Source organism: Lontra canadensis, unplaced genomic scaffold (genome assembly GCF_010015895.1).
Source record: "Lontra canadensis isolate GAN:19392208 unplaced genomic scaffold, GSC_riverotter_1.0 scaffold442, whole genome shotgun sequence".
NCBI classification, from domain to species: Eukaryota; Metazoa; Chordata; class Mammalia; order Carnivora; family Mustelidae; genus Lontra; species Lontra canadensis.
In genome coordinates, this window is record NW_022631435.1 from 60,537 (window position 1) to 88,024 (window position 27,488).

General features: G+C 46.8%; 2 protein-coding genes across 4 annotated transcripts in view; one reads left to right on the top strand and one right to left on the bottom strand.

Moving 5' to 3' along the window:
• The window catches only part of LOC116863001 (rhomboid-related protein 3), a 46,274-nt gene extending 35,023 nt beyond the window's left edge, over window positions 1–11,251 (top strand). For both annotated transcript variants that reach the window (XM_032850471.1, XM_032850472.1), the window contains 2 exons: window positions 7,841–7,901; window positions 10,921–11,251. In XM_032850471.1, the coding sequence (XP_032706362.1) occupies window positions 7,841–7,901; window positions 10,921–11,192 (333 nt within the window). In that variant the 3' untranslated portion in view covers window positions 11,193–11,251. The remainder of the gene's footprint in view (window positions 1–7,840; window positions 7,902–10,920) is intronic.
• A 5,365-nt stretch (window positions 11,252–16,616) lies between these two features.
• LOC116863000 (protein Njmu-R1) lies at window positions 16,617–27,136 on the bottom strand. 2 transcript variants are annotated; one of them, XM_032850469.1, is made up of 9 exons: window positions 27,033–27,136; window positions 26,067–26,192; window positions 24,744–24,887; window positions 24,435–24,492; window positions 22,173–22,292; window positions 21,190–21,254; window positions 20,693–20,829; window positions 19,322–19,425; window positions 16,617–18,788 (listed from the first exon to the last, which is right to left on the bottom strand). In XM_032850469.1, exons 1-9 carry the CDS (start codon window positions 27,119–27,121, stop codon window positions 18,573–18,575), a joined length of 1,059 nt encoding a protein of 352 aa, XP_032706360.1. In that variant the 5' UTR covers window positions 27,122–27,136; the 3' UTR covers window positions 16,617–18,572. The 2 variants fall into 2 exon arrangements, with proteins under 2 accessions (XP_032706360.1, XP_032706361.1); XM_032850470.1 differs by lacking the exons at window positions 26,067–26,192; window positions 27,033–27,136 and having other exon boundaries at window positions 24,435–24,499; window positions 24,789–24,883.
• Between the last annotated feature and the right edge of the window lie 352 nt (window positions 27,137–27,488).

Genomic DNA, 27,488 nt, shown 5'->3' on the forward strand with positions numbered 1-27,488 from the left:
TCAAGCCCCTCATTGGGCCCCACGCTGTTCGTGGAGCCTACTTTAAAAAAAAAAAGAAAAAAAGAAAACTTTAAAAAATGTTACAATCCTTGACCCTAGTGGCAAAATCGGGACTTGAATTGGGCTCCTGACAATGGTTCAAGTGTCATTCCCTTACACCAGCTTCTCACTGTGGTGGGACACTGCCTCTGCCTTCCCCATGCTCTTCTTTGCCTTTTCCTGAGAGGCATTCTAGGGTAACGGTTAAGAGCGCAGGCTCTGAAAACGGTCAGCCTAGATCTGAATCCTGCCTACCTGCTTCCTGAAGAGGGATCTTGGGCACCTTACTTAACTGCTATTCCTCAGTTTCTACATGTGTGAAATGGGATGATAGGTGATAAATGAGATAAAGTAAAGCTATATTGGAATCAGTTTGATAGTCTCAGAGGAGGCCATAGTTCTCATTTTAGAGGCAGTTGGAAGGAGGGGGCCTCTAGGCAGGGTCCAGATCTTACTCATCCCCAGTGCCTGGCACAGGGCTGGACAAATGGTAGCTGGTGCTGACTAAAATTCTTTCTTATTTGAAGCAATCTCTACACCCAGCATGGGGCTCGAACTCACTACCCACGAGATCAAGAGTCAGGTGCTCAGCTGACTGAGCCAGCCAGGTGCCCCCCTCCCCCGCCACCCGCTGAGTAAACTTTGAATGAAAGAAGGAAAGAATGAATGAACAGTGTCTAGAGAAGGCGTAGCTTCCCGCCAGGGTCCTCCTGTTCTCACCTCCCTCCTCCGTCGCTGTGTTCACCCACATGGCGGATGTGTGAATGCTGAGTTACAACAGTCTGAAGTGTTTCTTCTTTTCTTCTTTATTATTGCCACTGTCACCTGCCTGGCTCAACACACCATCCCTTTCTTTTCATCGGAGTCCCTTTTGTACCTTCAGAGAGAGAGCAGGAGAGGGACAGAGGGAAAGAAAAGGGGAGGAGGGGAGAGACAGACAGACAGACACTGACAGCCCTTGCTACTTGTCTGACTTTTGGCAACTTGACGTGAGCACTTGGAGAGAGCCAGCAGGTGTGGGAAAGCTCGCGTGGATGAGCGAATGTGTGTTTGCGCACGTGCGATTACACACGCGTGTGCGTGCACGCACGCACACACACGACCGGTCTGCTGAGGAACCTGACAGCACGGGGCTGCCTCACATGGCCCTTTTTAAATGGGTCATCCTGTATCAGTGCCACAGCTTTCCCCAGACACAGCTTTTTCCCTGAATTCCACCTCCGCCGCTCCCCCTCCCCCTGCCCCAGTTCCTTTCTGTAGGGGCCAGCACTGCTCACACCCCCTCCTTCCCCCCAGGACGTGTATGTGTGTGAGGGGACGAGCAGCACAACTAAGAGACGCAGACACGAGTTTGTAAAGGTGCCCTATCTCCTTGCCCTTCCCTGCTGCCCGGGAAACGGCCCTGAGGCCTCCCAAGTTCCCGCGGTGTGGGCAGAGCACCCTGAAAACCATCGGGTTAAGCCTAGCGGTTGAGGAGGGAGGGGTGAAAGCCGTTTTGTTCCTGTTTATGCTTCTTTCTGGCAAGTAGTCCATGGCCTGTGGTGGCGGAGATGAGCAGTCGCACCCGAGAGTCCATTGCCCTTCTAGAAGGACACGGCTTTCTTTCCCTGGCCCCCTGAGAGCTTGGCAGTCCCCAGAGCATGACATGACGTCCGGGAGCCTTTCCCTAGAAAGTTGTGCGATGCTTATTTAATGGTGACAAAAAAATACCTCATGTTCTCATTAGAAAGATTGGTTGCCTTTCAACAAGAGGCCGCTGCCTTTACCCACATTAGCTCAGAGCCCAGTGCTTCAAAGATGTGTTAGGACAAATGCTAAAAGATGGCCATTTCTGTGGGTCAGAAGCAGTCCAACATCAGCAGTTCTGTGTGGCTCCATCTAAAAGATATGCTAGTATTTTAAATTGCCAAATAAAGATTTGGTCTGTGTATCCATCTGTGTGTGTGTATGTGTTTGTATATGCACGCACAATAAATTGCCATGTCAGACAGGAGAAAGAGCACGACAGTCAGAAATTCTGGATTTGAGTCCTGCTGTCACCATCTTAAGAGCCATGAGTTCCTTTGCTTCTCCCTCATCAGCAACCTCTTCTCCACAAGGTCGTTGTGAGAAAGACATGAAAAGGATGGATGCCGGGAGATCCCATGTGTGCCCACATCTGCATGTGCGTATATGTGTGCATGTGTGTATAGATCCTTAAATACATGTAATTTTTTATATTTATCAGTGTTGCCTGCTATCTGCAGAGAACAATGAGAAAATGTGTCCTTTTTACTTCAGATACAAAATAGAAATGTGCTGGATGTTTCTATTCTCAGGGCTGTTTGAGAGATTCTGCCTTAAATGAAAGCATGTCTTATTTTTGATAAAAATATTCTTTTTTTTAAAGGTTTTATTTATTTATTCATGAGAGACAGAGAGAGAGAGTGAGAGAGGCAGAGGGAGAAGCACGCTCCACAAGGAGCAAGGAGCCTGATGGGGGACTCGATCCCATGACCCTAGGGTCATGACCTGAGCCGAAGGCAGATGCCTAACCATCTGGACCACCCAGGCGCCCATTCATAAATATATTCTAATGCGCGCCTTGGTTGCTCAGTTGGTTTGGCATCTGTCTTCCGCTCAGGTCATGATCCTAGTGTCCTGGGATCGAGCCCCACATCAGGTTCCCTGTTCAGTGAGGAGCCTGCTTCTCCATCTCCCTCTGTCCATGACCCCCAACCCCGCTTGTGCTCACACACTCTCTCTTTCTCTCTCTGAAATAAATAAATAAATGAATAAAATCTTTTTAAAAATGCCAGAAGTATAAAGATACACAAATTGAATAATTTATTAATTGCTTTTTGCTAGGTCCCACAGGCCAGAGTTCCAGTATTAAATATACAAGATGTTTACTTACACTTCGCTCCATATGATAGATGTTTCCCTAAAAATGTTTGAGATCTCAGTTTTTGCAACAGGACCCTATCGTCAGAGCACCAAGAAAGATGGTTGTCTAAAAGACAGCTGAGATCTCTATGTTGTAAGGCTCATTTTGTTAACAAAAATCCTCTGGTAGGACGAGTAATCACTCCATAATTTATCTGTGTCACGCTCTCCCTTTCCTTGTGCTGGGTTTTCTGGAAGTCGTTTCTACCACGATATATAAAGCTATCAAGCTCCCTGCCTGGGTTTCAGCCTTTGCGCTCTTAACCGGCCCGGTGAATGAGATCCCGAGATGCCTAGGGGACTGGTCACCGCCTTGTTGGCTGAGGGTGGGTTCTTTCTCACCCTGCCAGGCTCTGGGAGAGAAAGACAGGAAAAGGGTTTGCAAAAGATGTGTGTTCCCTGGGGCCGAGGGTGCTTCCCCATTTATAGCAGCAGTGCTGGCTGTGGGGAGATTCTCTTTTCTCCTGTTGTTTCACTGCAGTGCATTTTATTGGAAGGAATAATGGGTCGGGGGGAAATGAAGCAGCTGCTGGGAAGGGGTGACTGTGGTGTAACCCTTCAGCTTCTGGGAGACGAGTCATTGACCCACGTTCGCTCAGCTTTGGGGGCAGCTGGAGCAGCCAGCAGGGACAGGCAGAGCGTGATCCTGTCTCCAAAGTGTGGGCAGACTGAGCCCTGGGCTGAGGGCCCTACCCATCTCAACATTAACTTACTGTGACCTTGAACCAGCCCTCCTGGACTCTTATTTGACTGAAGTTCAGGGTTAGAGGTGGGACTGAATTCAACCTGGCCAATTCCAATGCCTCTAGGGCCAGGTAGTGATTATAAAGGGAGCTGGCTGGCCTGGAGAGCCTGGTGAGGCCGGAGCTGCCCGGCTAGTCCAAGGTCATTCAGAAGTTTTCAGAGGTCCTTTGACCTTTGAAAGGCAGAGCAAACCCACTGCCTTTGCCTCAGGTCTCAATGAGAAGACCAGATATTTACCTGATGCTTTCCCCATGCCAGGCAATGTCCTTGGTGCTTTTATGCATATGAATTCACTTTACTTTCACAACCCAGTGAGGTAGGTAGTTGAGATAGGTACTAATGTGACCCCAGATTTGCAAATGAAGACACCAGCCAAAAAGGAGTTCTGAGCCTCCTCACCCGTGGCCTTGCCAGACCAAAGATATGGAGGCTGTTTTTGAAGACAGGCCCCAGATAGGGCCTGAAGGGGGCATGGACCTTAGCTGAAGGACAGAGCGGCCAACACATTCTAGACTGACTTTGCCTGATATTATCACTCAGAACACAGTGAAAGAGACATTGTCTTTAGGGAAGATGTTCATTTAGAGGGTTTTTATGAGGAGGAAAAGGAACATTGGAAACTGTATCACGTTTGATTTTAATGGTGGTAAAATACACCATAGCATCAAATTTACCGTCTTCCCCATTTTTTTTTTTAAAGATTCCCCATAAGGTGATTCTTTTTTTATTTTTCATTTTTTATAAACATATATTTTTTTCCCCAGGGGTACAGGTCTGTGAATTGCCAGGTTTACACACTTCACTGCACTCACCATAGCACATACCCTCCCCAATGTCCATAATAACCCCACCCCCTCAACCCCCCTCCCCCCAGCAACCCTCAGTTTGTTTTGTGAGATTAAGAGTCACTTATGGTTTATCTCCCTCCCAATCCCATCTTGCTTCATTTACTCTTCTCCTATCCCCTTAACCCCCATGTTGCATCTCCTCTCCCTCATATCAGGGAGATCATATGATAGTTGTCTTTCTCTGATTGACTTATTTCGCTAAGCATGATACCCTCTAGTTCCACCCACGTCGTCGCAAATGGCAAGATTTCATTTCTTTTGATGGCTGCATAGTATTCCATTGTGTATATATACCACATCTTCTTTATCCATTCGTCTGTTGATGGACATCTAGGTTCTTTCCATAGTTTGGCTATTGTAGACATTGCTGCTATAAACATTCGGGTGCACGTGCCCCTTCGGATCACTACGTTTGTATCTTTAGGGTAAATACCCAGCAGTGCAATTGCTGAGTCATAGGGTAGTTCTATTTTCAACATTTTGAGGAACCTCCATGCTGTTTTCCAGAGTGGTTGCACCAGCTTGCATTCCCACCAACAGTGTAGGAGGGTTCCCCTTTCCGTCTTCCCCATTTTTAAGGATACAGTTTGGTAGTGGCGAGTACATTCTCGCTGTTGGGCAGTCATCACTACTGTCTCTCTCTAGAACTCTTCCCCTTGCCAAACCGAAGCTCTGTATCTATTAAACTCCCCATTCCTTTCTCCCCCAGCCCCTGGCAAGCGCCGTTCTACTTGCTGTCTCTGTGATTCCCACCACTCTAGGTGTCTCATAGAAGTGGATTCATACAGACATTATTTGTCCTTTTGGGACTGGCTTATGTCACTTAACGTAATGTCTTCAAGGTTTGTTTGTTACAATATGTCATAATTTCCTTTCTCTTAAAGTGCATCCTATTCCTTTGTATCTCCATTCACCGATCTGTGGACACTGGTTTGCTTCTACACTCTTGGTTATGGTGATTCATGCTGCTATGAACGTGGGTGTCACTTTGAGGGACTTAGGATCCGTGGGTGGACATCACAGGGAGGCAAAGCCTGGCCGGACCATAGCAGGAAGGATTTTTCAGTGGTTAGACCCCCTTCCCAGGGCTGCTCCAGGGGTACCCCAGCAGTGGGAGGGCCATTTTGTCTGCGTCTTGGTGGCAGGTGTCACCTTTGGGAGGAGACAGTCCGGCAGGTGACTCCCAAGCACCTGCCCATCCTAGGATTTCATCCTGGGGGAGCTGAGGGGCCACCCGCCATCAGCCGGCTGAGCTGGGTTCAGTAGGTTTGCCAGATCCTGTGGAGGGCACCAGCCCCTGTTTGGTTCCCCGTCTTCTGGTGGGGCTTCTCTATGGACAGCCACCAGCAGGTGACAATGTTGCCCACCATCTGCTTGTTAGCATAGAACATGTCAGCAAGCCAAGATGAGACTTCTCCACCTGAGGAGGGGCCGCGTGTCGCCCACCTCACCTTCTGTGATGAGAGCTTGCTGGTCAGTGATGAATCCTGTGGAAAAGGGAGGCGATGGGACACTGAGCATCTCCTGCAGGACTTCATCCCCCTTTTGGCAGTTGCCCTGCATCTTACTTGCTCCACCAAAGCTCCCACAGATGTTACTGTGTGTGCCAGGGTGCAGGGCCCCGGGAACGTTGAACACATGTGTTCCCCCGACATCAAAGGAGTGCAAGAAGTGCCTCAGCTGGACCTGGGACAGGCGCCAAAGACAGAGTGGGTAGGTGGGAGGGAGCAGAAGCCCCTGGCTGCACGGGCTTGCCTCCTTCCCTAGGGCCAATGTGTTCCAGGAAGATTCCAGACTCTTTTCTGTGTGTGTGGGGATCTGTATAAAGGGAATGGCGCTTTGAATTCGCTGTGGGAGAGCTCCTCAAAGGAACCCCATGGCAAAGTCTTTTGTAAAGTGAAAAATCCTTTTGTAAGGTGAATAATTGTCCTCTGTTTATCTGCTTTGGAGGTTCAAAGTGTTCTGAGGTTCTCAGGGGAAAGAGGGGTTTGTCTGAAGGCCATCTGGCTTCCCCCTTTTCCAGTGCCTGGAAAAAAGTAGAGCATCTCCTCCAGGGGATGTCAAGCCCCTGTTTGAACTGCTCAGTGATGGGAAACTCGCACTCCCCCAAGATGGAATGTTCCATCTCCTAATTAGAAATGGAAACATCCTGAGCTTTAAAAAAATCCCTGAAGTTTTCATCTATGGAGTTTTCCGCTTACAGGTTACACTGAATGTGCCCTGTCCTTACTGTTACTCACTTGATAGAACAGTGAGCTTGACCCCCGGCATCCTCTCTCCATCCATGTCTCACAGGCCAGATTTTGATTTCTTTTTCATCCTGACAGTTCTGCTTTGACTTAGCTTGGTTTGCTGCCCTGCATCCCTTCTGCTAATGTGGGACCCAGCAATCACTGCCGCTCTCAGGGGTGGTCTGCCCACCTAGAGGGCACAGGGCCCTCTTCTCCTTAGATCTGGATTCTCTTACTCCTTTACTACAGCTCAAGCACTTTTTTAAAAAAAAGACTTTATTTATTTATTTGACAGAGAGAGAGAGTGAGAGAGGGAACACAAGCAGGGGGAGTGGGAGAGGGAGAAGCAGGCCCTCCTCAGAGCAGGAAGCCTGATGTGGGGCTCGACACAGGACCCTGGGATCATGACCTGAGCCGAAGGCAGACGCTTAACTGACTGAGCCACCCAGGCGCCCCTCAAGCGTTTTTTGTCAGTAATAAATAAGTTCATGATTGTCTGAAATCTCATGCTGGTGTGATCTGCTCACAACAGCCTCATTCAAGACTTACTGGAGACTTTTTTTTTTTTAAAGATTTTATTTATTTATTTGACAGACAGAGATCACAAGTAGGCAGAGAGGCAGGCAGAGAGAGAGAGAGAGAGGAGGAAGCAGGCTCCCCGCAGAGCAGAGAGCCCGATGCGGGACTCAATCCCAGGACCCTGAGATCGTGACCTGAGTCGAAGGCAGAGGTTTAACCCACTGAGCCACCCAGATGCCCAACTTTTTTTTTTTTTTAAGATTTATTTATTTATTTGAGAGAGAGTGTAAGCATGAGTCAGGGGAGGGGCAGAGGGAGAGAATCTTTCACCAGACTCCCTGGTGAGCCAGGAGCTCTGAAAGGGGCTTGATCTCAAGACCATTGAGATCATGATCTGAGCCCCAAAGCCAAGAGTCAGCCCGCGGAACCGCCTGAGCCACCCAGGCGCCCCAGTGTTCAGTTTTCGGAAGTCAGATCCATGCCTAGAGGTGTGGACCAATCTGGAACTAATGGCCTTTTCTCCTTTTCCCCTAGAACTGGTCAGGCATGAAGTGTCAATTCAAGCTGCTGCGGATGGCTGTGGCCTTGATCTGCAGTAAGTGCGGGCAGGGCGGGCTGGGCGGGACGGAGCCTGCGCCAGGCCTGGAGGATAGCATGGTGGTGCTGTCCCGCCCTTGAGGCCGTAGTGGTCAAGAAAAAAAGGCAAATGTGTCATAGAGTGTGACAAAGTTGGGATGGTATGAGAGCAGTCTGGCCCACTCGGCCACCGCTTCACCTTTCTTAAACTGCGCATATTGACGTATACCGTGCCCTCGGAAAAATACAGGATGGGTGTCCGGCCCGGTGACCAGCTCCCAGCTCAAGAAAAATAGCTTCTTTTTAAAAATTTTTATTTAAATGCAATTATTAAACATACAGTGTAGTATTAGTTTCAGAGGTAGAGGGCAGTCATTCATCAGTTGCATATGACACCCCGTGCCCTCCTTAATGCCTATCACCTGGTGACCCCATCCCCCCCACCCTCCTCCCCTCCAGCAACCCTGTTTGTTCCCTGGAGTTAAGAGTCGCTTATGGACAAATAGCTTCTTAATAACCTTTTGGGTCATGGAGTCAGTCCTTTGAGATCTCCTGTTAGAAGCTAGAAACTCCTTGCCCAGATAAACCATGGGCGTCCACACACACACACACACTCTGTTCAGCAGGTAAACAGACTAATTCACAAACCCCTGTGTACAGGGTGTGATGGGCCCCTAGTTGGGAGAAGTTAGTTCTGCCTGCAGAGGTCATTTCTTTGAGTGTCAAAGACAGCCAGGTGTTCACCACAGAGGCAAGGTACAAGAGGACATTTCGGGCAGAGAGGCAGCAAGAACAGAGACCACAGGTGCGGGAAAGGGTCACGGCCGTGGTTTGCCAAGGCAGCTGGCAAGACTGATGTGAGGTTTAGTACTGTGTGTATTAGTGATCAAAGATAATTGGAGTCAGGTCACGAGGGCTTTAAAGGCAGAGAAAGGTTGGCCTTCATCCTGGATGCACTGGGAGGGCGCTGGAGGGCTTTAAACAGGAGAGTCACTGGCAGATTTGAGTTCACAAGACTATTCGTGGAGTCACTGGAGGTTGGGAGTGAGACTAGAGGCTTTACAACAGGCTCATTCTGAGGTGAGAGGAGGTAAGATGCCATGCAGGCAGAAAGAGAGGAAGGGACCCACGATCTCTCATTCAGTCTTCAGGGCATGGTTGTAGAGAGGGTGTTTTCTGCAAGGCTAGATTTACAGGTAGACAAGGGAGCTCATGTTCCTTGCCCACAGCTACCCAGCTGGAGGTGACAGAGGCAGAATTCAGAGCCTCCTGTGCTGTTTCTCATGTCCACACTTAAGCCAGGCTGGGCTGGAGCCCCTGGGCCATCTGTCCCCATCCAGAGGAATGTGAGGAAGATGAGCCAGAGGAAGGTGAGCCAGAACAGCCACTGGCAGGGGGATGGGCATGTGCGGACCGCACTTCCATCCTCATGCACATCCCTTGCTCTGAAGCCCACAGACTCTTTGAGCCAGAGCAGTGGGGGACGGGGTGAGCATAACTTCCTTGTCTGCTCAGACTCTGAGTTTGTGTGCAAGGAAGGGAGGAGAAGCTTGAGTCTTGATGTTTTGTTTATTTTTTTTAAAAAGATTTCATTTATTTATTTGACAGGTCACAAGTAGGCAGAGAGGCAGGCAAGAGCAGAGAGCCCGATGAGGGGCTCGATCCCAGGAACCCGAGATCATGACCCAAGCCGAAGGCAGAGGCCTCAACCCACTGAGCCATCCAGGCGCCCCATGTCTTGATATTTTAAAAAAATCCAATTCGAAGCATCATAAAAACTAGAATGCTGTTTTGGAGCAGGGGACCAGTGTCTTTCAGACCTCCTTTGTGGCCCCCAGGGCCTGCTGTGCAAAGGCAGAAGGATCGCCCAGGGCCTGGGCCTCAGTGCTCCCTGACTGCTCCTCTCCTGCCATCTATCGGCCATCCTTGGACTTGCAGGGCCCAGGCCAGAAGATTAGGCAAGCCCCAGGGAAAAGAACATCCTTGGAGGTTCTGGGTGGTTCCCCCCCCCCCCCCCCCCCCCCCCCCCCCCACAGTGGAGAGAGACTCGCTGGGTAATTAAATGGTAACTGACCAGGTACAGAATTCCCTGCAGAGGACTTTCTTTCACTTGTCAAATGTTGCCTTGGTTTCTGCATCTGCAAGATGGGGAGAAGAATGCCTGCCCCTAGTGTTCTTTGGTGGTGGGCCGTGAGATGGCCGTTTCCAAGCCCCTGTCCTTCGGAGAGAGTGCGTCCCATGGGACTGGCCGACCCAACAAGTTCAGGCGAGAAGAATGAACTGGAGGATAGGATGGGGGCATTTTAGCATCTGTTAGGAGAGAAATTTCAGGATTTTGTTGCCGTCGTGTGTTCCCATTTCTTTTTTGCCCTTTTTTCCCTCCATCCCTTTGTTCCAATCACAAAAGCACTGGTTCTGAGGGCTTTTCTAAGGGTTTTGAGAGAATAAATGAAAACATTTTCCAAACTGTAACATGCTAGCACATATTGGAGTTATTAATGTTCCAACAGTGTAGCCTGGCACTCTACAAATGGGGAAACTGAGCCTCCTGTACTCAGGAACGCAGGGCCATCAGGGTCTCTGGGTTTCTGCACAAGCTCTCCCCTCTGCCTGGACTTTTCTTCTTAGGGTCCTCTCTTGATAATCATGTCTCTGCTCCCACTTCCCGTCTCTAGGAAGAGCTTGCCTGATTCCCCAAACTAATGAATCCCCCCTCCTCACACCCAGCATTGATTTAAAATCACCTAATTTTTTTTTTACCCCCTTTAGAATTATTCTTACTGGAATTATCTGATGTGTGTAATTGATGCTGGTTGATTGCCAGACCTGTAAGCCCTGGGAGAACAGGGGTTCGTCTGTCTTTGACTCGTCTGTCTGCAGGGCAGAGAACAAACAGTGCTCGGCCTAGTGGGTAGTGAATGAATTCACGGGTGGATGGGGGAGTGGGTGGCCGGGCGGATGGATGGCTTGTGAGTGCTCTCCCTTCGCCCCTGCCCAGTGGCCCTGCTGTGACTTCCCTGTGCTTCCTTCCCTTGCAGTGAGCATGGAGTTCGGGCGGGCCGTGTGGCTCCGGTTCCACCCATCGGCCTACCCTCCGTGCCCTCACCCGAGCTTTGTGGCGCACTTGGGTGGCGTGGCTGTGGGGATCACGCTGGGCGTGGTGGTCTTGAGGAACTACGAGCAGAGGCTACAGGACCAGTCCCTGTGGTGGATTTTTGTGACCATGTACACGGTCTTCATTCTGTTTGCTGTCTTCTGGAACATCTTCGCCTATTCCCTGCTGGACTTAAAGCTGCCACCGCCTCCTTAAGGCACTGGGGGCCCGACGTCTGGGAGGGGAGGGCCGAGCTGCAGCAGGAAGGAGCACGTACGGACATTCTCGTTCTCAGCGCCTGCTCCGTGAGGCCAGGGAGGACAGGACGAGAGACTGGGCCATGGTGAGGCTGGTGTTCAGGTTTGGACAGTGGGGCCTCTTTTCTGAAAGGCCCCTGCTGGATGAGTTGGATGCAGCTACTGTTTTTCTAGACTGTTCTGAGGACATCAGGCCAGGGCGAAGGCAGCCCTCCCCTGGGGCTCAGCTTGTTCCATGAGTTTAGGTGACGCCTCCCTTGTCACGGATTGACGGCAGCCCTCCTCCCTCTTCCTCGTCCTGAGATGTCAGGAGGATCCGAGCGTTGGGAGGCAGGCCCTTGTCCAGCTCAGAGGTACAGTCATAGGCCGGGGAGTATCCGCTCTACAGCTGTTGGGTTTGGAGCTCCGGAGCGGAGGAGGGCCATGTTGGGTTTTGGTGTAAGCGAGCCCAGGGTGCACTCCTGGTGCTGGGCACTGAGGCACGGCCTCTAGTGCTTGGGGCAGGCAGAGAAGGGAGATCTGTAACTCCAGGCCTCACTCTTGCCCTTGGGGATGTCCAGCGAGAGAAACTCAAGCAGGAGGGAATAAACTTCGTCCCAAATGCTACCCTAGGCAAGGCCCACGACCACCTTTGGATTTCTCCCTCCCTGTCCCCCAGATGCTGACATCTCATCTCCGTGCCTCGGCATCCCAGGCCCCGCCTTGTTTTTAGCGCCTTTTCCTTCCCTTCCATTGCCCTGACCCTATATTGTGCCTCCCCTTTGGTCATGGGGAGGTGTGTGTGTGTGTGTGTGTGTGTGTGTGTGTGTGTGTGTGTGGTTCAGTGAGTAAGGACACCCATGGGATGGGAGGAGAGGCCATGGAAAGAACATGAGGCAAGTCAGAGACTGCAGAGAGGCCCTTGGGGGGCATGGCGGTGTGTGGAAGGGTCTTCGTGAGAGGGAAAAAAGGTGCAGAGAGGTGTGACCCCTGAGGATCTGGCTTTCAGCAAAGCTACCCCCTTCTTTCCCATTCCTCATCCTTTCCAGGCATCTCCCTGAGAGCCACTGACCAGTGGGAGACTTGTCTATGGTACAGGGGATGTTCAGGACGCCACAGCTGGCCTTTGCCAAGTTCCCATCTTGTTTCCCTCTAGAATGACCTTCCTGTCTAAGATAGTTCTGTTTTCCTCAGGAGGGAAGGAGCTTTGGGGGTGTAAGAGAAGCTGGGGCAGGAATATTGAAGCCCTGCGTCCATCGAGTAGGGAGGACAGGAGGCTGCAGTCAAAGAAATTCCAATTTAGAGGAAAACGGCTTCTAGAGAATTGTTGGGTATTTGGAGGAGGGTCAGAGGGGAGGGCAGCCCCTACATGCAGAGGCTCAGAGCTTGGCAGGAACTGGCTATTGTCAGCTTCATTCTCCCGCCCCTGCAAGGCACAAGTGGGAAAATGAGGCTGAGGGAATGAGTTCTGAGCCTCAGCTGATATAGCCCCTGAGGAGAGGGGGAGGGGAGGATGGCCTTTGACAAAATGTGTGATTCCCTGTATACCGCTCTTGGAATTCCCAAGAACCGACAACCCAGAAAGACAACTCCAGTCCGGGAGGCGGAGGGAGTGTGTCCCTGCAGGGGTGAGAGCAGGAGCCTAGTCTGGAGTCAGCTGGGCCAGACAGCTAGGGGGTCTTGGGCCACTGTGGCTTCCTGTCCTCAGTGATCACATGTGAAAGGGCAGGGTCTCCATGCAGCCACAGACCACGCCAAGCCCTTCCCCGTCTTTTCCCGGTGCTAGACAGATTGTCTGGGTCCCCCCACATGTCTCTCCTGAGGTCATGCTGCCTTTGGGCTGGCATGGCACTGAGGATGGCCAGGCCTATTGGGGGCTGAGCTGCGTCACCCCGAGGCGTCTTGTCTGTATCCCCCGAGCCTGCCTCTGCCCCTAGGGAGGGAAGGGGGTAGCTGGAAGAGTCAGCTTCCTCAGAGAGGAGAACAAGTTGGAATAGGGGTCTCAGAGGACTTGGGTCAGGATGGAGAGGGGGGCCCTGGCCATGGGCTGCAGCCCCCTAACCCTGAGTGGTGCTGTCCCTCCCTGGAGGAGCAGAGGTACCCTGTGCCCTATGGGGAGGCAGGGTGTCGCTCTGCCCCCCACCCCCCTGCACCCGGTGTTCTGGGTTGTGGGTGGAGGGAGTGGAGAGTCTCTCCCACCTTCATCTGGTGCAGCCTGGAAAGGGGTCTGCCTCTCGCAGGGGTGAGAAGACTGAACCAGAAGACTCTAGAAAGTCCCCAGAGAAGCACCCAGTTCCCTCAGGGCTGCAGATGGAAGTTTGCTACCAAGAAGGACTACCTAAGGCAGACATCCTACATGCCATCCTGTCTGAGATGCACCAAGCGACCCACCTGTCAGCAGGTCCCAAAGGAACCCAGAAGTTCTTTAGTCTGCTACACACCACACCTGCCCAACCATCAGCTCCAAACAGGGCCACCCACTGGGGCTCCACGGTCACTCCTCACAACCCAGGTCTCCAAACCAGGGCCAGAGATCATTGTCTGGTAAGAAAGGTTTCTGTTTTGGTGTCTGGCTTTCACCGCAGCCGGTCCATGCACCTTCACCCTGGTGCCCTGCCAGCACCCTCGTCCCCTTCACCCCTCCTTCCCCGGGCCCGTACAGCCACTGGCCCGGGTTGCCTCTTGGGGCTGTGGAGGGTGGCTGGCCTTCATCCATAGGATACAGAGACTGAAAGCTGGGGATTCCCCAAACAGCAGCCGTAGACTTGCTCGCTCGTTAAACGGAAGAGGAATCACAGAAACTAGGGAAGGGAAAACAGATCTTCAAAGGAGAAATTTGGCTTTAATGACACCATTAATCATTCATTTTTTTAATTAGGAAAAGCTCCCTAATGAGGTGTTTTTGCCAGCTAATAGGACTCTCCATTTCCATGAGGACCCTTCTTACCCAGAGGATTAGGGGAGTCATTGCTCGCCAAGCCCAGATCTTCCCCCAGGGTCCAATTTCGTTTGCAAATAATGCAGATTCCCGGGTGCAGCGGAAGCCCTTTCCTGGAGTCCTTCATGCTGCTCCCAGGGCTGGCCAGAAAGCATCACACTCCTCTGCCTTAAAAAAACAGTGCCCAACATTGAATATCCGCCCCAACCCCCACCCCCAGGACTTGAGTAAGTGGGAAACAAAAGGAAACACAAGCTGCAATGTTTGTTTCTAAATATTTTTGTATTGTGTACATTCTGTATATTTTGTTGTAACATATTATTTGAACACAGATTCCATTAAAGATTTTTTTTTTTTTTAAGCCATAAGTGACTCAGGAAGTGGCCTGAAGGGCTAGCATTGGAGCCTGTTTCGTCTTGGTCTGGGTTGGGGAGGTGGGAGGCGGTGGGCAGCAGTGGTGCTGCGTTGGGCCTCTGATGGACATACGGCACAGCTCTGGGAGTCGGTGCGGGTGCTGGTGTTCCTAGCTCGGTGGTTCTTAACCATTCTTGAATTACTGAACTCTTTGAGTGGTTGATGGAAGCTGTGTTTTCTCTTGCCCTAAAAATGCGCAGATAGACAATTTTGTGTACAATGTGGAGGGGGGAGGTGGTGTGTGAATAAGGAAACTGGTCCATGGCTTCAGGTCAGGAACTCCTCTGCCTGCTGTCCTGCTGGGCGCCCCATCTTGCTCTTCTCCTCTAACCTATATTCTAACGGGAGATTAATATACTACTGTCATTGGGATGATCTTTGAAATATCTAGGAACTTCCTTCTTTACCCCAGTAGTCTATTATTTAGGTCTTTCGAGGGGCAGTCAATGCCTGAGGATCTTGAGGAAGGGATAGAAAGGTTCTCAGGGTAAAAGCATAGTTCTCAAACAGAAGAGGAGAACAAGAGGGGCGTAAATGCTTGGTGAGTTTAATAATCAAATGGGCTTCGAATGGACACAGTCTGAGAAAGTGAAGTTTTTTTCCCAGCTTTTCTAAACCGACGGCTGCGTACATGGGTTTGCTATTCATAACCGTTAAATTTCATTGGGGGATTAAACAACCCTGTTAAACCGAGCACGGGAGCTGTTTCCCATAATGTTGTCACATCGGTTTCCTGTAGGTCATTGCAAAACAGTTCTAAAAGCTGCAGAAGGCATCCCAGAGCCAACTTAAGAGTACAGCTCAGGCTCAAGGTCAAAGAATTCGTTCCTGCTTCACATCCCCAGAGGGAAAATCGGGGCCCTGTCTGAGGCCCGGTGCACTCCCGAGTCAGTTCCAGGCTCCAGTAGCTGGGGCGCTTACAGGCCAGCTCCCTGGACAGCCGGAAGCTGTTTAGGTAGCTTTGCCTTTGGCTTCCTATCACTTCTCCCTTAACTTTTCTGCTTCCTCCTGCCTACCAGAGCCTCTTTCTCCCATAACTTCGTGAGACAGTGAATAGGTAACCCTGAAGACGGTTTACGGATTACTTAGTATGTGCTGGGCATTGCATAAGGCATTTTCCATGGAAGATCCTCATTTAGTGCAGGGCTACTTGGTGTGAAATGGTGTCAGTACGCCCATGTTTACACGAGGGGCAGGCTTAGAGAAGTGTAGTGACTCACGGGTACCTCATATCATAGATAGATTCGCACTGTGGTTCCCAAGTTCATGCTTTCACTCACCCCTTGGCTGTTTGTATGGGACTTTCAGGGCACTAAACCTGTGGAAGGGCCAGGGCGTTCGTTTCAGGACCCAGTCTCACTGCATTAGTAAAGTAATGGACCTTGGAACATTGATTTGGTGCCCACTTAACAGGATCTCTGCTTTATCAGCCCTTCTAGAATAGTTTACAAGCAAATCCATAGCTATGAATTCATGGCTGCTCCCTATCACCACTGACTTCCGAAATCTAGCATTTATGCCAGCTCAGAATGATCTGAAGTCTGGGTCACATTTAGGAAGTTTAGCAGTTGCGGGACTGGAGCTGCCCTCTTACACCTCCAAGTAGAAGGACTTCATCGATGCCAGGGTGTGTGTGGGCGGGGGCGGATCTCCATCACTAAGAAGACACATGGTTAGGAAAACGTGGTCCTTGTTTTGTTTCCCGGATGCCTGCAGGCTTTCCTAGCATCTGGTTTAAGTGCGTCTCTGGTGAAGGACAGGCGTTCTATCATGGTTAATAATGAATGAGAGTGAAGGGAAGTGATTTGGGTTATTGAGTTCTAGGTGTATAACTTCCCTGGACAATGAATAAAACATCGTGATGGAAATTGCCCTCACACCCTGCCTGAAGCCTCCTGCCAGGTGCCAAAAGGTGTTATTCCAGGAGCGGATGTGATTGTCTTCAACAGATTCCTTAGCGTGACAAGTATGATCTCCCCCCTCCAAACTTGCCGCACCTTCATAAAAATGTCAGCTTGAGAATGGAGCTTGTTAAACAAAAATGACTCTTGATGAGAAGCTAGAGTGGTTTATTATTATGATTATTGTTACAAATATAATTACAATTAAACTGAGGCCATTTTTGATAACATGACGAACATATATTTCCTGTGTGTAGAGCACACAAGTAATACATAAATATATTCCACACCTGAACAAGTCCTTTTTAAAACTTTAAAAGTTAATACATTAGCTTATTAATATTTGAATACAGTCCATGTTTCTGGTCATGAGTTCTTTGGGTTTCTTCTCATGGCCAACAGGATACTTGATTCCACGTCACCATTTTCCTCGCCTACAATAGTGATGGTTTGTCACAGACTTGTAAAATAAGACAATATGGTACACAGTGTACTGAGCCTGCATCACAAAATATGTATTTAGAAGTTCATGTAAGGAATAGCTAATGAAACTTTGACTATATCCATAAATGGCTTGAAGCAGGTAATACATTTACCTTAAAATGCCATTTACATCATGGACTATTGAATGAAACGTGAATTTGAAAATGAAAAATGTTTTTTTGACTCCAAATGTTGATGTCTTAATGTTGTCTATTAAAAAATTGATTTCTAAATGAGCAACCAAGTACATTAGAAAAAGTCAGATTCAAGTGTAGTGCCTTGGAATTGCTTATTTCCCATAGTCATTCTGAATTTAATGCTATAAAAAATGCTATTTGGATTTTGTTTTCTACACTGCCTACAATCCAAGTTATTAAAATTTAAAACCATATGAGAGCCTTTATAAAGATCCTGAATTGTATTTTTCATTAAAGGAAAAGAAATGGCTTGGTGAGTCATTTCCCCAGACTTCTGTAGAAGAGAAAGCATAAGGCCATTGTCAGTCATTTTCAAAGTTAAAACTCAGCACTTATGTATGAGTTTAGGAGAGGATTTTTACAGGCTTGTGTTCCTCTGAGCATCCTGAGGGCAGTGAGAATAAGACTTCTGATCTTCTAAACAAAAATCATTATCAAATGGATTTATTAAAGAGCTTTGCAGAACAAACTGCCATCACAAGTGTAGCTACAACTGGCTTCCTTGGGAATTATAAATGGCTCTAGCTGAGGCCCCGTTCAGTTGATTCAGAGTAAAACAATATGAGGCTTGTAACAAATGCACAAAAAAACCTAAAATCAATGAGTAACTCTGATATGAAGAATCTGTTTGCATTCTTTGTTACAGTTTGCTTGTAGAATTTAAGTACTTGGTTTCTTTTTTAGCACTCTGTTGGGAAACTCCAGCATTTTCGACATAAAAAGAGAAAAGAAAATACAGGCTCCTGGCAAGTAGCTGTGAACAAATGAATGAAGAAAGGGGCTGGGGGCCACTTTGGCAGTAGCTTTCTGTCAGAGATGATGTTTTGTCTTGAAGCTTATGCATCTATTTTTAAAGCTCATTTAATGCCTTACACACTCATGATTTGTGTATTGTCTTACAAGCTGGCTCTGTCATCCATGCCATAATCAGACAAAAAAGAAAATCTATCCAAGCACCCACAGGATGCACAGATCTGTCTCTGAAATGGTGTCACAGCACTAATCTGTCCTGACACCAGGAGGACATTTTTTTTTTTTTTTTTTTTAAGAAGCTATAGTACATGGAGAAAGGAGTATGACAATTTTTCTGGGAGGAAAAATTGCTAAATACTGCAGCCAACTCCTCAGAGAAGCCACAAAATTACCTTTCAAGACTTCTGAGCCTCAACCCCCTGAAGCCTGAAATTTATGGGGCCAGCAGTGCGCTAAAACGCCACAACTCTAACACACATCTAAGACTCAGTGAAAATGGTCCTTGGATTTTTATGTCTAAGTAAGTTAAATTTTAAAATTACAAAATGAAGACATCTAGAATGTGTTTGAAATAGTCTGAAGTAGCAATCCCATGGACAATTATAACGACTGCAATTTCAAACACCAAGGCTTGAAGGTGCAACTTCACAATACAGTTATCTCAAAACATGTGATCAAAAGCTTTGAGCGAGAGCTTCTTTCATAAATTCTTCAAGGACAGCCACCACATTTTTGGCTTCGGGCATTTCTTCATGTTCCACTTTAACAATCTTCAAAAGGATATCTCCACTACCGCAGTTCTTTAGGAACATGTAACATTTAAACAAAGCATAATGATTCATTTCTGCCTGTCGGATAAATCTCTTCAAATTATTTGTGTCTTGTATGGCCTAGAAAAAAATTACCCAGTTAAATATGTGTTTAGTGAGATAATAATGAAGCCTGAAAAATTTCTCCTATCCAGCTGAGAGCTTGACATATGTTGCTGAGATGTTTGCTTTTTATTTTAAATATTTCCGTCATTCTTAGGGCTAATATGCTTTGCCCTTGGGAGAACACAATTTCTTAAATACTTTTAAAATCACCTAAATAAAGTAACAACGCTCCTCCCCATCAGAATTTTGAACCCTTAGGCATTGAACTATTTTTTTGGTGCTTTCCAACTAAGATACATCACAAATTAGAAGATAGTCCCAAGATACAAGCAAGCATTCAACCCAATTAATTGGAAATGCAATGATATATATGCAGAAGCTCCTGGAAAATATAAATAAAGTAAATGCCTTCTGGGGATTCTAGTTTTGAGAATGTCCTATTTAATAGACATCACAGCTGTAAAGCAGATTTGTTACTCTATCATTGGTACTAACGAAAATTGAGACAAAAATGTTATGTGGCATTTGGCACGTAGCCAATTAATTACCTTTAGTTTAAAGTTCTCCAGTACTTGTCGAAAAAGAAAAGGGTTACCTCCTTCAGTGCCATTCAAAAAAGCCTGCATCCAGTCCTCACAAAACCGGTTGCTTCCTATGAGGTATTTTAGAAAAATTAAATAAATAAAACTGAAATCCTACCAATGCAAAGGTTCCCTCCTTACAAAGCATAAGACATTTATTTTCTATTTGTTATTTATTTATCTTTAATGGAGGTGTAACTGACATCCAACTTATTAGTTTCAGGTGTACACCACACGTATCCATTGTGATTTTCTTTCTTGGTAAAAACATTTACACTGTATTTTTTTTAAAGATTATTTATTTGAGAGCAAGACAGAGAGAAAGAGCAAGCACATACAAGTAGGGGGAGGGGCAGAGTGAGACTAAGAGAATCTCAAGCAGACTCCCCACTGAGTGAGAAGCTGGACACAGGGCTTGATCTCATGACCCTGAGATCATGACCTGAGCCAAAATCAAGAGTCAGACGCTCAACCGACTGAGCCACTGAAGTGCCCCACTTAAGAGTGAATTATTTAAGAGTTCCGTAATGGTTTAAAAAAATAGTCTATTTACCACCTGGCTAAGAAATACCAAATGGTTGAAGCCCTGAGTTGTGTCTTCTCCATCATATCCCCCTCCTTTCCCATCAGAAAGGATTATCATTCCCACATATTTCTTTCAACTTTTGTCAATTAAAAAAAAAAATCTCCAAGGCCTTTATAGTATTACTTTATGTATGTTAAACTTAATGTGTTTTTCTTTAATGGCTCTTTGACTAAATAGTATGCTTCTGAGCTAGTCCGTGCATTTTCGCTGCTATATGGGACTCTACTGTATGACTACAGCAGTTTTTCAGTTTTCTTTTTTTTTATTTTAAAGATTTTATTTATTTATTTGACAGACAGAGATCACAAATAAGCAGAGAGGCAGGTGGGGAGGTGGGGGAAGCAGGCTCCCCGCCGAGCAGAGAGCCCGATGTAGGACTCGATGCTAGGACCCTGAGATCATGACCTGAGCCAAAGGCAGAGGCTTAACCCACAGAGCCACCCAGGCATCCCAGTTTTTCAGTTTCCTTGATGATAGACATTTGCTTCCATTCTTTGCTATTTAAAACAATGCCTTTCTGAATATTTCTGTACTTGTCTCCTTACATACACATACAAGAGCTTCTCTATATACATAGGAGTGGAACTGCTAGGCATGATGGGATTTCTGTGGTTCTAGAATTGATACTGTTTTTGGTGAGTGTGAGATAAATAGATACAAGTGTACAAGGCAAGGGGGATAAGTTTGTAATGATGTGTTCTCAGGGCAAAAATAGACTCCTACCAGGAAGGCTGCCTCGGGCTATGGCTCACCTGCATTGTAGAACTGAGGCTGGGAGCCGCTGCAATCGATGACCACAGGTTTATGTGGCTCCTCGGTCATGGCCATGCACAAGGACGTCATGGTGCCTTCATGAATAAGGCCTTGAAGACTGGCCACACTCAGAAACCTGCCACATACACAAGTTCTTTTCCACACACAGTATTGCAGGGTAGGAAGGAGAGAACAAATACATTCTGCACTGGGTGGGAGGTTTGAAAATGCAGTATCAGGCTTGCTGTGGAGAAGGTTCCCTCCTTACAAAACTTTTTTTTTTTTTTAAGATTTTTAAAAAATATTTTATTTATTAGACAGAGATCACAGTCAGGGAGAGAGGCAGTCAGGGAGAGAGGAGGAAACAGGCTCCCTGCCCAGCAGAGAGCCCGAAGCAGGGCTTGATCCCAGGACTCTGGGATCATGACCTGAGCTGATGGCAGAGGCTTTAACCCACTGAGCCACCCAGGCACCCCATTACAAAACTCTTCTTTACCTGTTAATGTCTCTCTTTGTCTTTTCATCTGATTCTTTAACTTCAACAGGAGTATAACTCAGAGCCTATGGGAGAAAAATAAAGCCTAATCGATACAGGGATTCTACTTTTCCTTATGGAGCAGTTACTCGACAGTAAAAGTCAGCTTCCCCAATCAGCACCACACTGGACCATTATTGACGGGCATTGCCCAGTGCTCTCCAGAGCCTTGTTCAGTGGCTGCCCAATGACAGCCTAAAACCTGGCTTTATCACCCTGGTCTCATGGGACCATCCAGTTGCAGCTGAATTTACCCACCACATATTTAAATAAAAGCCTGTCCATGTACTCTAGCCTTCCCCCATTGTCTGAATATTTTTGTGAATTTTTCATTTTTTATCCAGACATTTTTTTTTAAAGTAATCTCTACCCACAATGTGTGGCTTGCACTTATGACCCCAAGATAAAGAGTTGCATGGTTTACTGATTGAGCCAGCCAGACGCCCCTCTCTGGACTTTTTATATAGTTAAAATTCACTTTGGGTTTTTGTTTTCCTTCTCAAATTGTTTTGGAAATTATGCCTCTCCCAGATCACTTCAAAAGTATATTTTAAAATGTTTTATTCTAGGGGCACCTGGCTGGCTCAGTCGGTGAAGGGTCAGACTCTTGATCTCAATTCAGGTCTTGCTCTCAGGGTTATGAGTTCAAGCCCTGCTCAAGCTGCGCATGGAGCCTACTTTAAAAAAATAATAATAATGTTTTACCCTATTGGGAAGATTTAGTATTTGCAATTCTACCTGAGTAATGGAACTTTCTAGATCTCAGTAAACAGAACGTGGTCTATTCTGATTACAAGCATAGTTTGAATGAATATTCAGCAGCGAGGGGGAATATGTGTATATTCAGGTGTTCAGAGTGTTGAGAGAAAGTGAGTATGTCTTTAATCAAACTCTGCCAAAGTGACTCTCTATGAAAGAAATGCTTTTGTTTAGGCAATACTTACAGCATGTAGCAGAAAGGTAAGCTTATCCTGAAAGAGAAGAACCACCCTTTGGATTGGGCATACAACATCCTCAAACCAGCTGCTCAGGTAGGATTTTATGTGGTTCTCCAGGCCTCTTTCCTAGATCAAGAAAGAATGTCATCGCCTTTAATATAAGCATTCATTTTAGTAGACTTAACATTTTCTTCTTGATATTCTTGACGATGAAAAGAACTAAGGTTAGGGTGCCTGGGTGGCTCAGTCAGCTGTGTCTGCCTTTGGCTCAGGTCATCATCCCAGGGTCCTGGGATTGAGCCCAACATCGGGCTCCCTGCTCGGTGGGGATTCTGCTTTGCCCTCCCCCTCTGCTTCTGTTCCTGTTCATTTTCTCTCTCTCCCTCCCAAATAAATAAATAAATAAAATCTTTAAAAGAGAAAAAAAAAGGGGCGTCTGGGTGGCTCAGTGGGTTAAAAGAGAAAAAAAAAAAGTGAGGATAGACACTTCCTTTTTTTAAGCTAACACCACCAACTCAAAAAAGGAATTGTGATACAACTTTCCTGAACAGAGTGGGGATTAATTCTCCACTGAAATTCTTAAAAACACATTTAGAAATATATTACATAAAATAAAGAGACAGAAATAGTAGAGTTCCATGCAATTTCTTTGCTGGGAAAAGCTGGGCATTTACATGTCCATCTCCCCCTACCATACTGTGTGTACTCACTGGAGACTTTTTTTTTTTTTTTTAAGATTTTATTTATTTATTTGACAGACGGAGACCACAAGTAGGCAGGAGCTTAACCCATTGAGCCACCCAGGTGCCCCTGGAGATATATATATATATATATATATTTTAATGATTTTATTTATTTATTTGACAGATCACAAGAGAGGCAGGCAGAGAGAGAGAGGAGGAGGAAGCAGGCTCCCCACCGAGCAGAGAGCCGGATGCGGGACTAGATCCCAAGACCCTGGGATCATGACCTGAGCAGAAGGCAGAGGCTTAACCTAGTGAGCCACCCAGGCGCCCTGGAGATATTTTTTTTTTTAACGATTTTCTTTTAAAGTGATCTCTACACTCAAAGTGGGGATCGAAATCACAACCCTGAGATCAAGAATTGCATGCTCTACCAACAGAGCCAGCCAGGTACCCAAGGAAATATTCTCTTAATAATCTCTATCACCCCAGCCCTTGGCAGTACCTGGAACATCCATGCATGAGCTTATAGAGGACCTGCTACATGGCTGAAGGAGACAGCTCACTCACATTCAAATAGGATCAGAGAAGGACACACCCTAATTCATCAAATCACTCCAGCCCACTCTAGCTGTCAGACATGCTGCCACGATTGCTGCCAAGAGCACACCTGGCTTTCTAGGCTATGCAGCTCACTGGGGACTAGTAGAAGAGCTCTACTCTGGGAGAGCAGCTCCCCCTAGACTCATTTCCCTGGCTCACTCCTATGCTAGCCTTTTTTCTCCCACAGAATCTTGTAAGCACATGACAAGTAAAAGGAATTGATACCACATGTAATGGGTAATAAAGTTAGAAGAGTTACGACTTAACTACTACACGCTGAATGTGTAGTCTTTTAAAGGTATGGATAATTTAATCAATATGGATGTGACTAGTTTGCAAAAGATTGACTAATTAAAAAAATGGAATTTTTCTATAAATCTTTGATGTTGGTTCAAGGACAGTCATACCATTGTATAGCATGTCTTTGGTGCCAGAGGCTCCGCGGACATTAATTCTGACCAGAACCTAAGTCGTATGTGCCTAGAAATCAGGAAAAGAGCATCCTCTTTCTCACTTGGAATGTTACTACGTACCCTGAATTGAATGGAATCAATTTTTCCTGGATACAAAACATTAGAGGCAGTCTTGTGAAACTTAGAGCACTTACAGGACTATGTTCCCTGCTTCCCTTAACCAGCACCCTCCTATTAGCCCACAAAGCAGTACATTTTTAGAATTGGAGTGTCTTTGTGTCCACCTGTGTGATTTTCTTTTTTTTTTTTAGATTTTATTTATTTATCTGATAGGCAAATCACAAGTAGGCAGAGAGGCAGGCAGGGAGGGGTGGAAGCAGGCTCCCCGCTGAGCAGAGAGCCCGATTCGGAGCTCGATCCCAGGACCCTGGGACCATGACCTGAGCCGAAGGCAGAGGCTTAACCCACCGAGCCACCCAGGCGCCCTACACCTGTGTGATGTAATAAGTAGAGCAGTTACACTGTGTTTATCCTCTCAGTCTTACCAATTAAATCTTCGATCACCTTACCTCACGGTTCATGTCATTTTTCAGCCCTTGAATATACTTGTCCAGTTCAAGCCTGAAAGTACGTTCTTAAGGAAGCAATATAAAGGGTGCATCAGGACAGTGTTTTATCTCTCAATAGGATACATAAAATCTTTCAAATGATGCAAACTGTAAATTAAAACATGCCAGGACAAACTGGTTGTATGAAGGTATGAAATGAAGTAAATAGAGAAGGGGTAGAAAAGCTCTTTGGAGGTTGGTAGTAATACTCCTCCTCCTGGCTTCCCATGTTTTCCTTCCTGATATCCTCGAAGACCAAAGAAAGGATATAGCTCAAGTCCTTTTTCAGACCCTCCTAGAAAACAGACCACATACTCTGAAGCGTTATGTTCACAGTCCGCTGTTGCTGCTTCAGGAAGCAGTTTTTCTTGCTGGAAAAGACAGTAATAACAACCGACCCGGGATTCTGGAATCCTAGAAAAGACAAGACAGTGAAATGTATTATTGTGTTAACTTGTGCATCTAGTTTTTTTTTGAAAACACCATTTATAGATTTTATTTATTTATTTATTTATTTATTTGACAGAGATCACAAGTAGGCAGAGAGGCAGGTAGAGAGAGAGGAGGAAGCAGGCTCCCTGCTGAGCAGAGAGCCCGATGTGGGGCTCAATCCCAGGACCCTAGGATCATGACCTGAGCTGAAGGCAGAGGTTTTAACCCACTGACCCACCCAGGTGCCCCTCGTGCATCTAGTTTTATGGACTGCTCCAAACCCTGGTCATCTTCGTTTGGCAATACTGTTCAATTGCAAACTAGGTCAGAACCTCCTAGACTTCTCCTTGGTTTGCTTGAAACAGCAGAGGAAAATTAACATGTACCATTATGGGCTTTAGCGAAAGCAGCGCCTGGAATTTCAAACGTGCCATTTCCTTGAGTTCTCCTCTCTTACGTGAAAAACTCGTGCAAATCTTATTCTCATTCATAGTGTATCCACGTTTACATAAATATAAGCATGTTCTCTTTCCCCCCACCCGAAGCTTCACAGATCGCTAAAGCTCCAAGCAGATGTGACATGTTAATCCTAGGGCTTTATCTTTTGGCTGTGGCTTCATACTCCTGAGGGGACTTGATGGCAAAACCATACTTCTAAAGTGAACTACAATCAAGGGGTATGATGGAAAGATGGCTGAAGTCAATGGAGGACACCTGTGACTAAGCCTGAACTCCATCAATGTGACCACCTTTTTGACCTTAATGTCTTCTTCCTTTTTTTTTTTTTTAAATCTTCATGTCTTCTAGTTTTTTTGCTCATCTAAAAATGGAAGTAAGAATATCTGCTCTATGGCCCCTTTGTAGAGAGAATGGCATCAAAGTTTGTGAAAACACTTTACCAACTGTAAAGTATGCACTTTTCATTTTGGTAATGAACTCATTGTCCCAAGTACAAGACTAAATAAGTACGCTTAGGTGGCAGAGTCTGCCATTCACCGAATTCCATTCCACAAATGTGTGTGTGAGACCCAGTGCTCAGGCTGCCAGAGAACAAAGGCCAGCTTGGCAAGCCTAGTAGGACCTGATCTTTTGCAATTTCTCCTTCCTTCTCATATTCAGCTCAGATATAAAAATTCCAGACACAGCACATTTTACACTTACCTCAGCTCCACAGATGCAACATTACCCAGCCCTTCAAAGACTGCTCCCTTAGAAAGACGCTTAGCAATGAAACTGCGCAGCTCTGGTTCCACTTCCGATGGCAGATTAGTATCCACTAAGGAGAGGCTTGACAAATGAGACATACACATTCCTTATCAGTGGACTATACATTCACACCTCGTAAGTCAGAATATTACTAACAGCCAGAATCTCTTTAAGAGTTTGACAAAGCTTTTTATAGGACTCCTGTTGGGGAGGCTTCTAGATGTGTATGTCCCCAGGTATGATCTACCTCCTTGAATAGTTTAAAATAGTCCTATCTTCCCAGCTCATTCTCTCTAGTATTATGACTCCACCGGGGCCCCTAATCCCCTGACCTTACCTCCTTTTCACAGTACCATCACACTATTAAGACACCTAAAAAATTCCTTAAATCATCCATCATCCAGTCAGTGGACATATTGTTGTATTATACCCTACTTAGCATCAAGTGCTAAGGTTCATTCATTCATTTACTAAACATGTACTAAACGTCTCCCCTAGTATCTCTCAGGGTGCCAGGTAGGGAGACATCAATGAACCAAAGAGACAAAAATCTCTGCTGTCCTGGAGTTTACATTCCAGTGTGTAGCAATGCATCTCTGAAAGGAAACTGAAGGCAGAGAAAAGGAGCATTTTAGATTTCTTTATACTCATATGATGTTGAATATTTAATGCAGTTCCAATCAAGGAACTAAGATGGACTGCTTCCGGCTAATCACCAGGGGCACTACGGGTATTTGGATCTGCCCAGCCTTGAATGAATGGAGGAGGAGGAAATCCAGATGCAGTTCCTAGGGGACAGGTGGGCTCGGTGGTTTGAGTCGGGGAAAGCTGAAGGGAAATAATTTACCCACTAATATCTACAAGACAGAGACGCACAGAAGATAAAAGCACACACGTGGGTTAGGGGCGAGCTGTGTTTACCTGAAATCATCACCAGAGGGCGTTTCTGCATTTGTGCCGCTTGGGCTTCCATCGTCACTGTCCCCTCGCTGTTGCGCCAATCTGCACATCACAAAAGCAATGCCTCTATGAGTTATGGGCTCTAACTCAAGCGCGGTATGGCCCCCTCCCCGCCGGCAAGCAGGGTGAGAGGGTACAGTCCACTGAAAATGCTGCAAGTTAGAAGGGCGTCGGTCCTCCACTGCCTACCCTAATGACAGGGAGAACCCATGCAACGGTGCGGACAAGAGCCCCTTCTCTCTCCAGGCCTTCTAAGGGGTGGAAGAAAGGCTAAATTAAACATCCACAAGAGTCGAGGGAATTTCCTCTAAAAACCAGACTTTCCAGGGTCAAGAGAGCCCCAGGAATGTCTGCCCCGACCGAGGAAAAGGGGGGCAGCGAGAACAGAGGACAATCAGAGGGTGGGGTGGAAGTGTG

Bases quoted from the DNA above. Each gene is read 5' to 3' on its own strand.
- LOC116863000 (XM_032850469.1), bottom strand. From the start codon at position 27,121: ATGTGCAGATTGGCGCAACAGCGAGGGGACAGTGACGATGGAAGCCCA. The intron at 21,255-22,172 runs GTAAGTATTGCC...TTTCTCCCATAG, and splicing joins TTACCTTTCTGCTACATGCT to GCTCTGAGTTATACTCCTGT. The intron at 18,789-19,321 runs GTAATTAATTGG...ATTTTTTTCTAG, and splicing joins TGGAGAACTTTAAACTAAAG to GCCATACAAGACACAAATAA.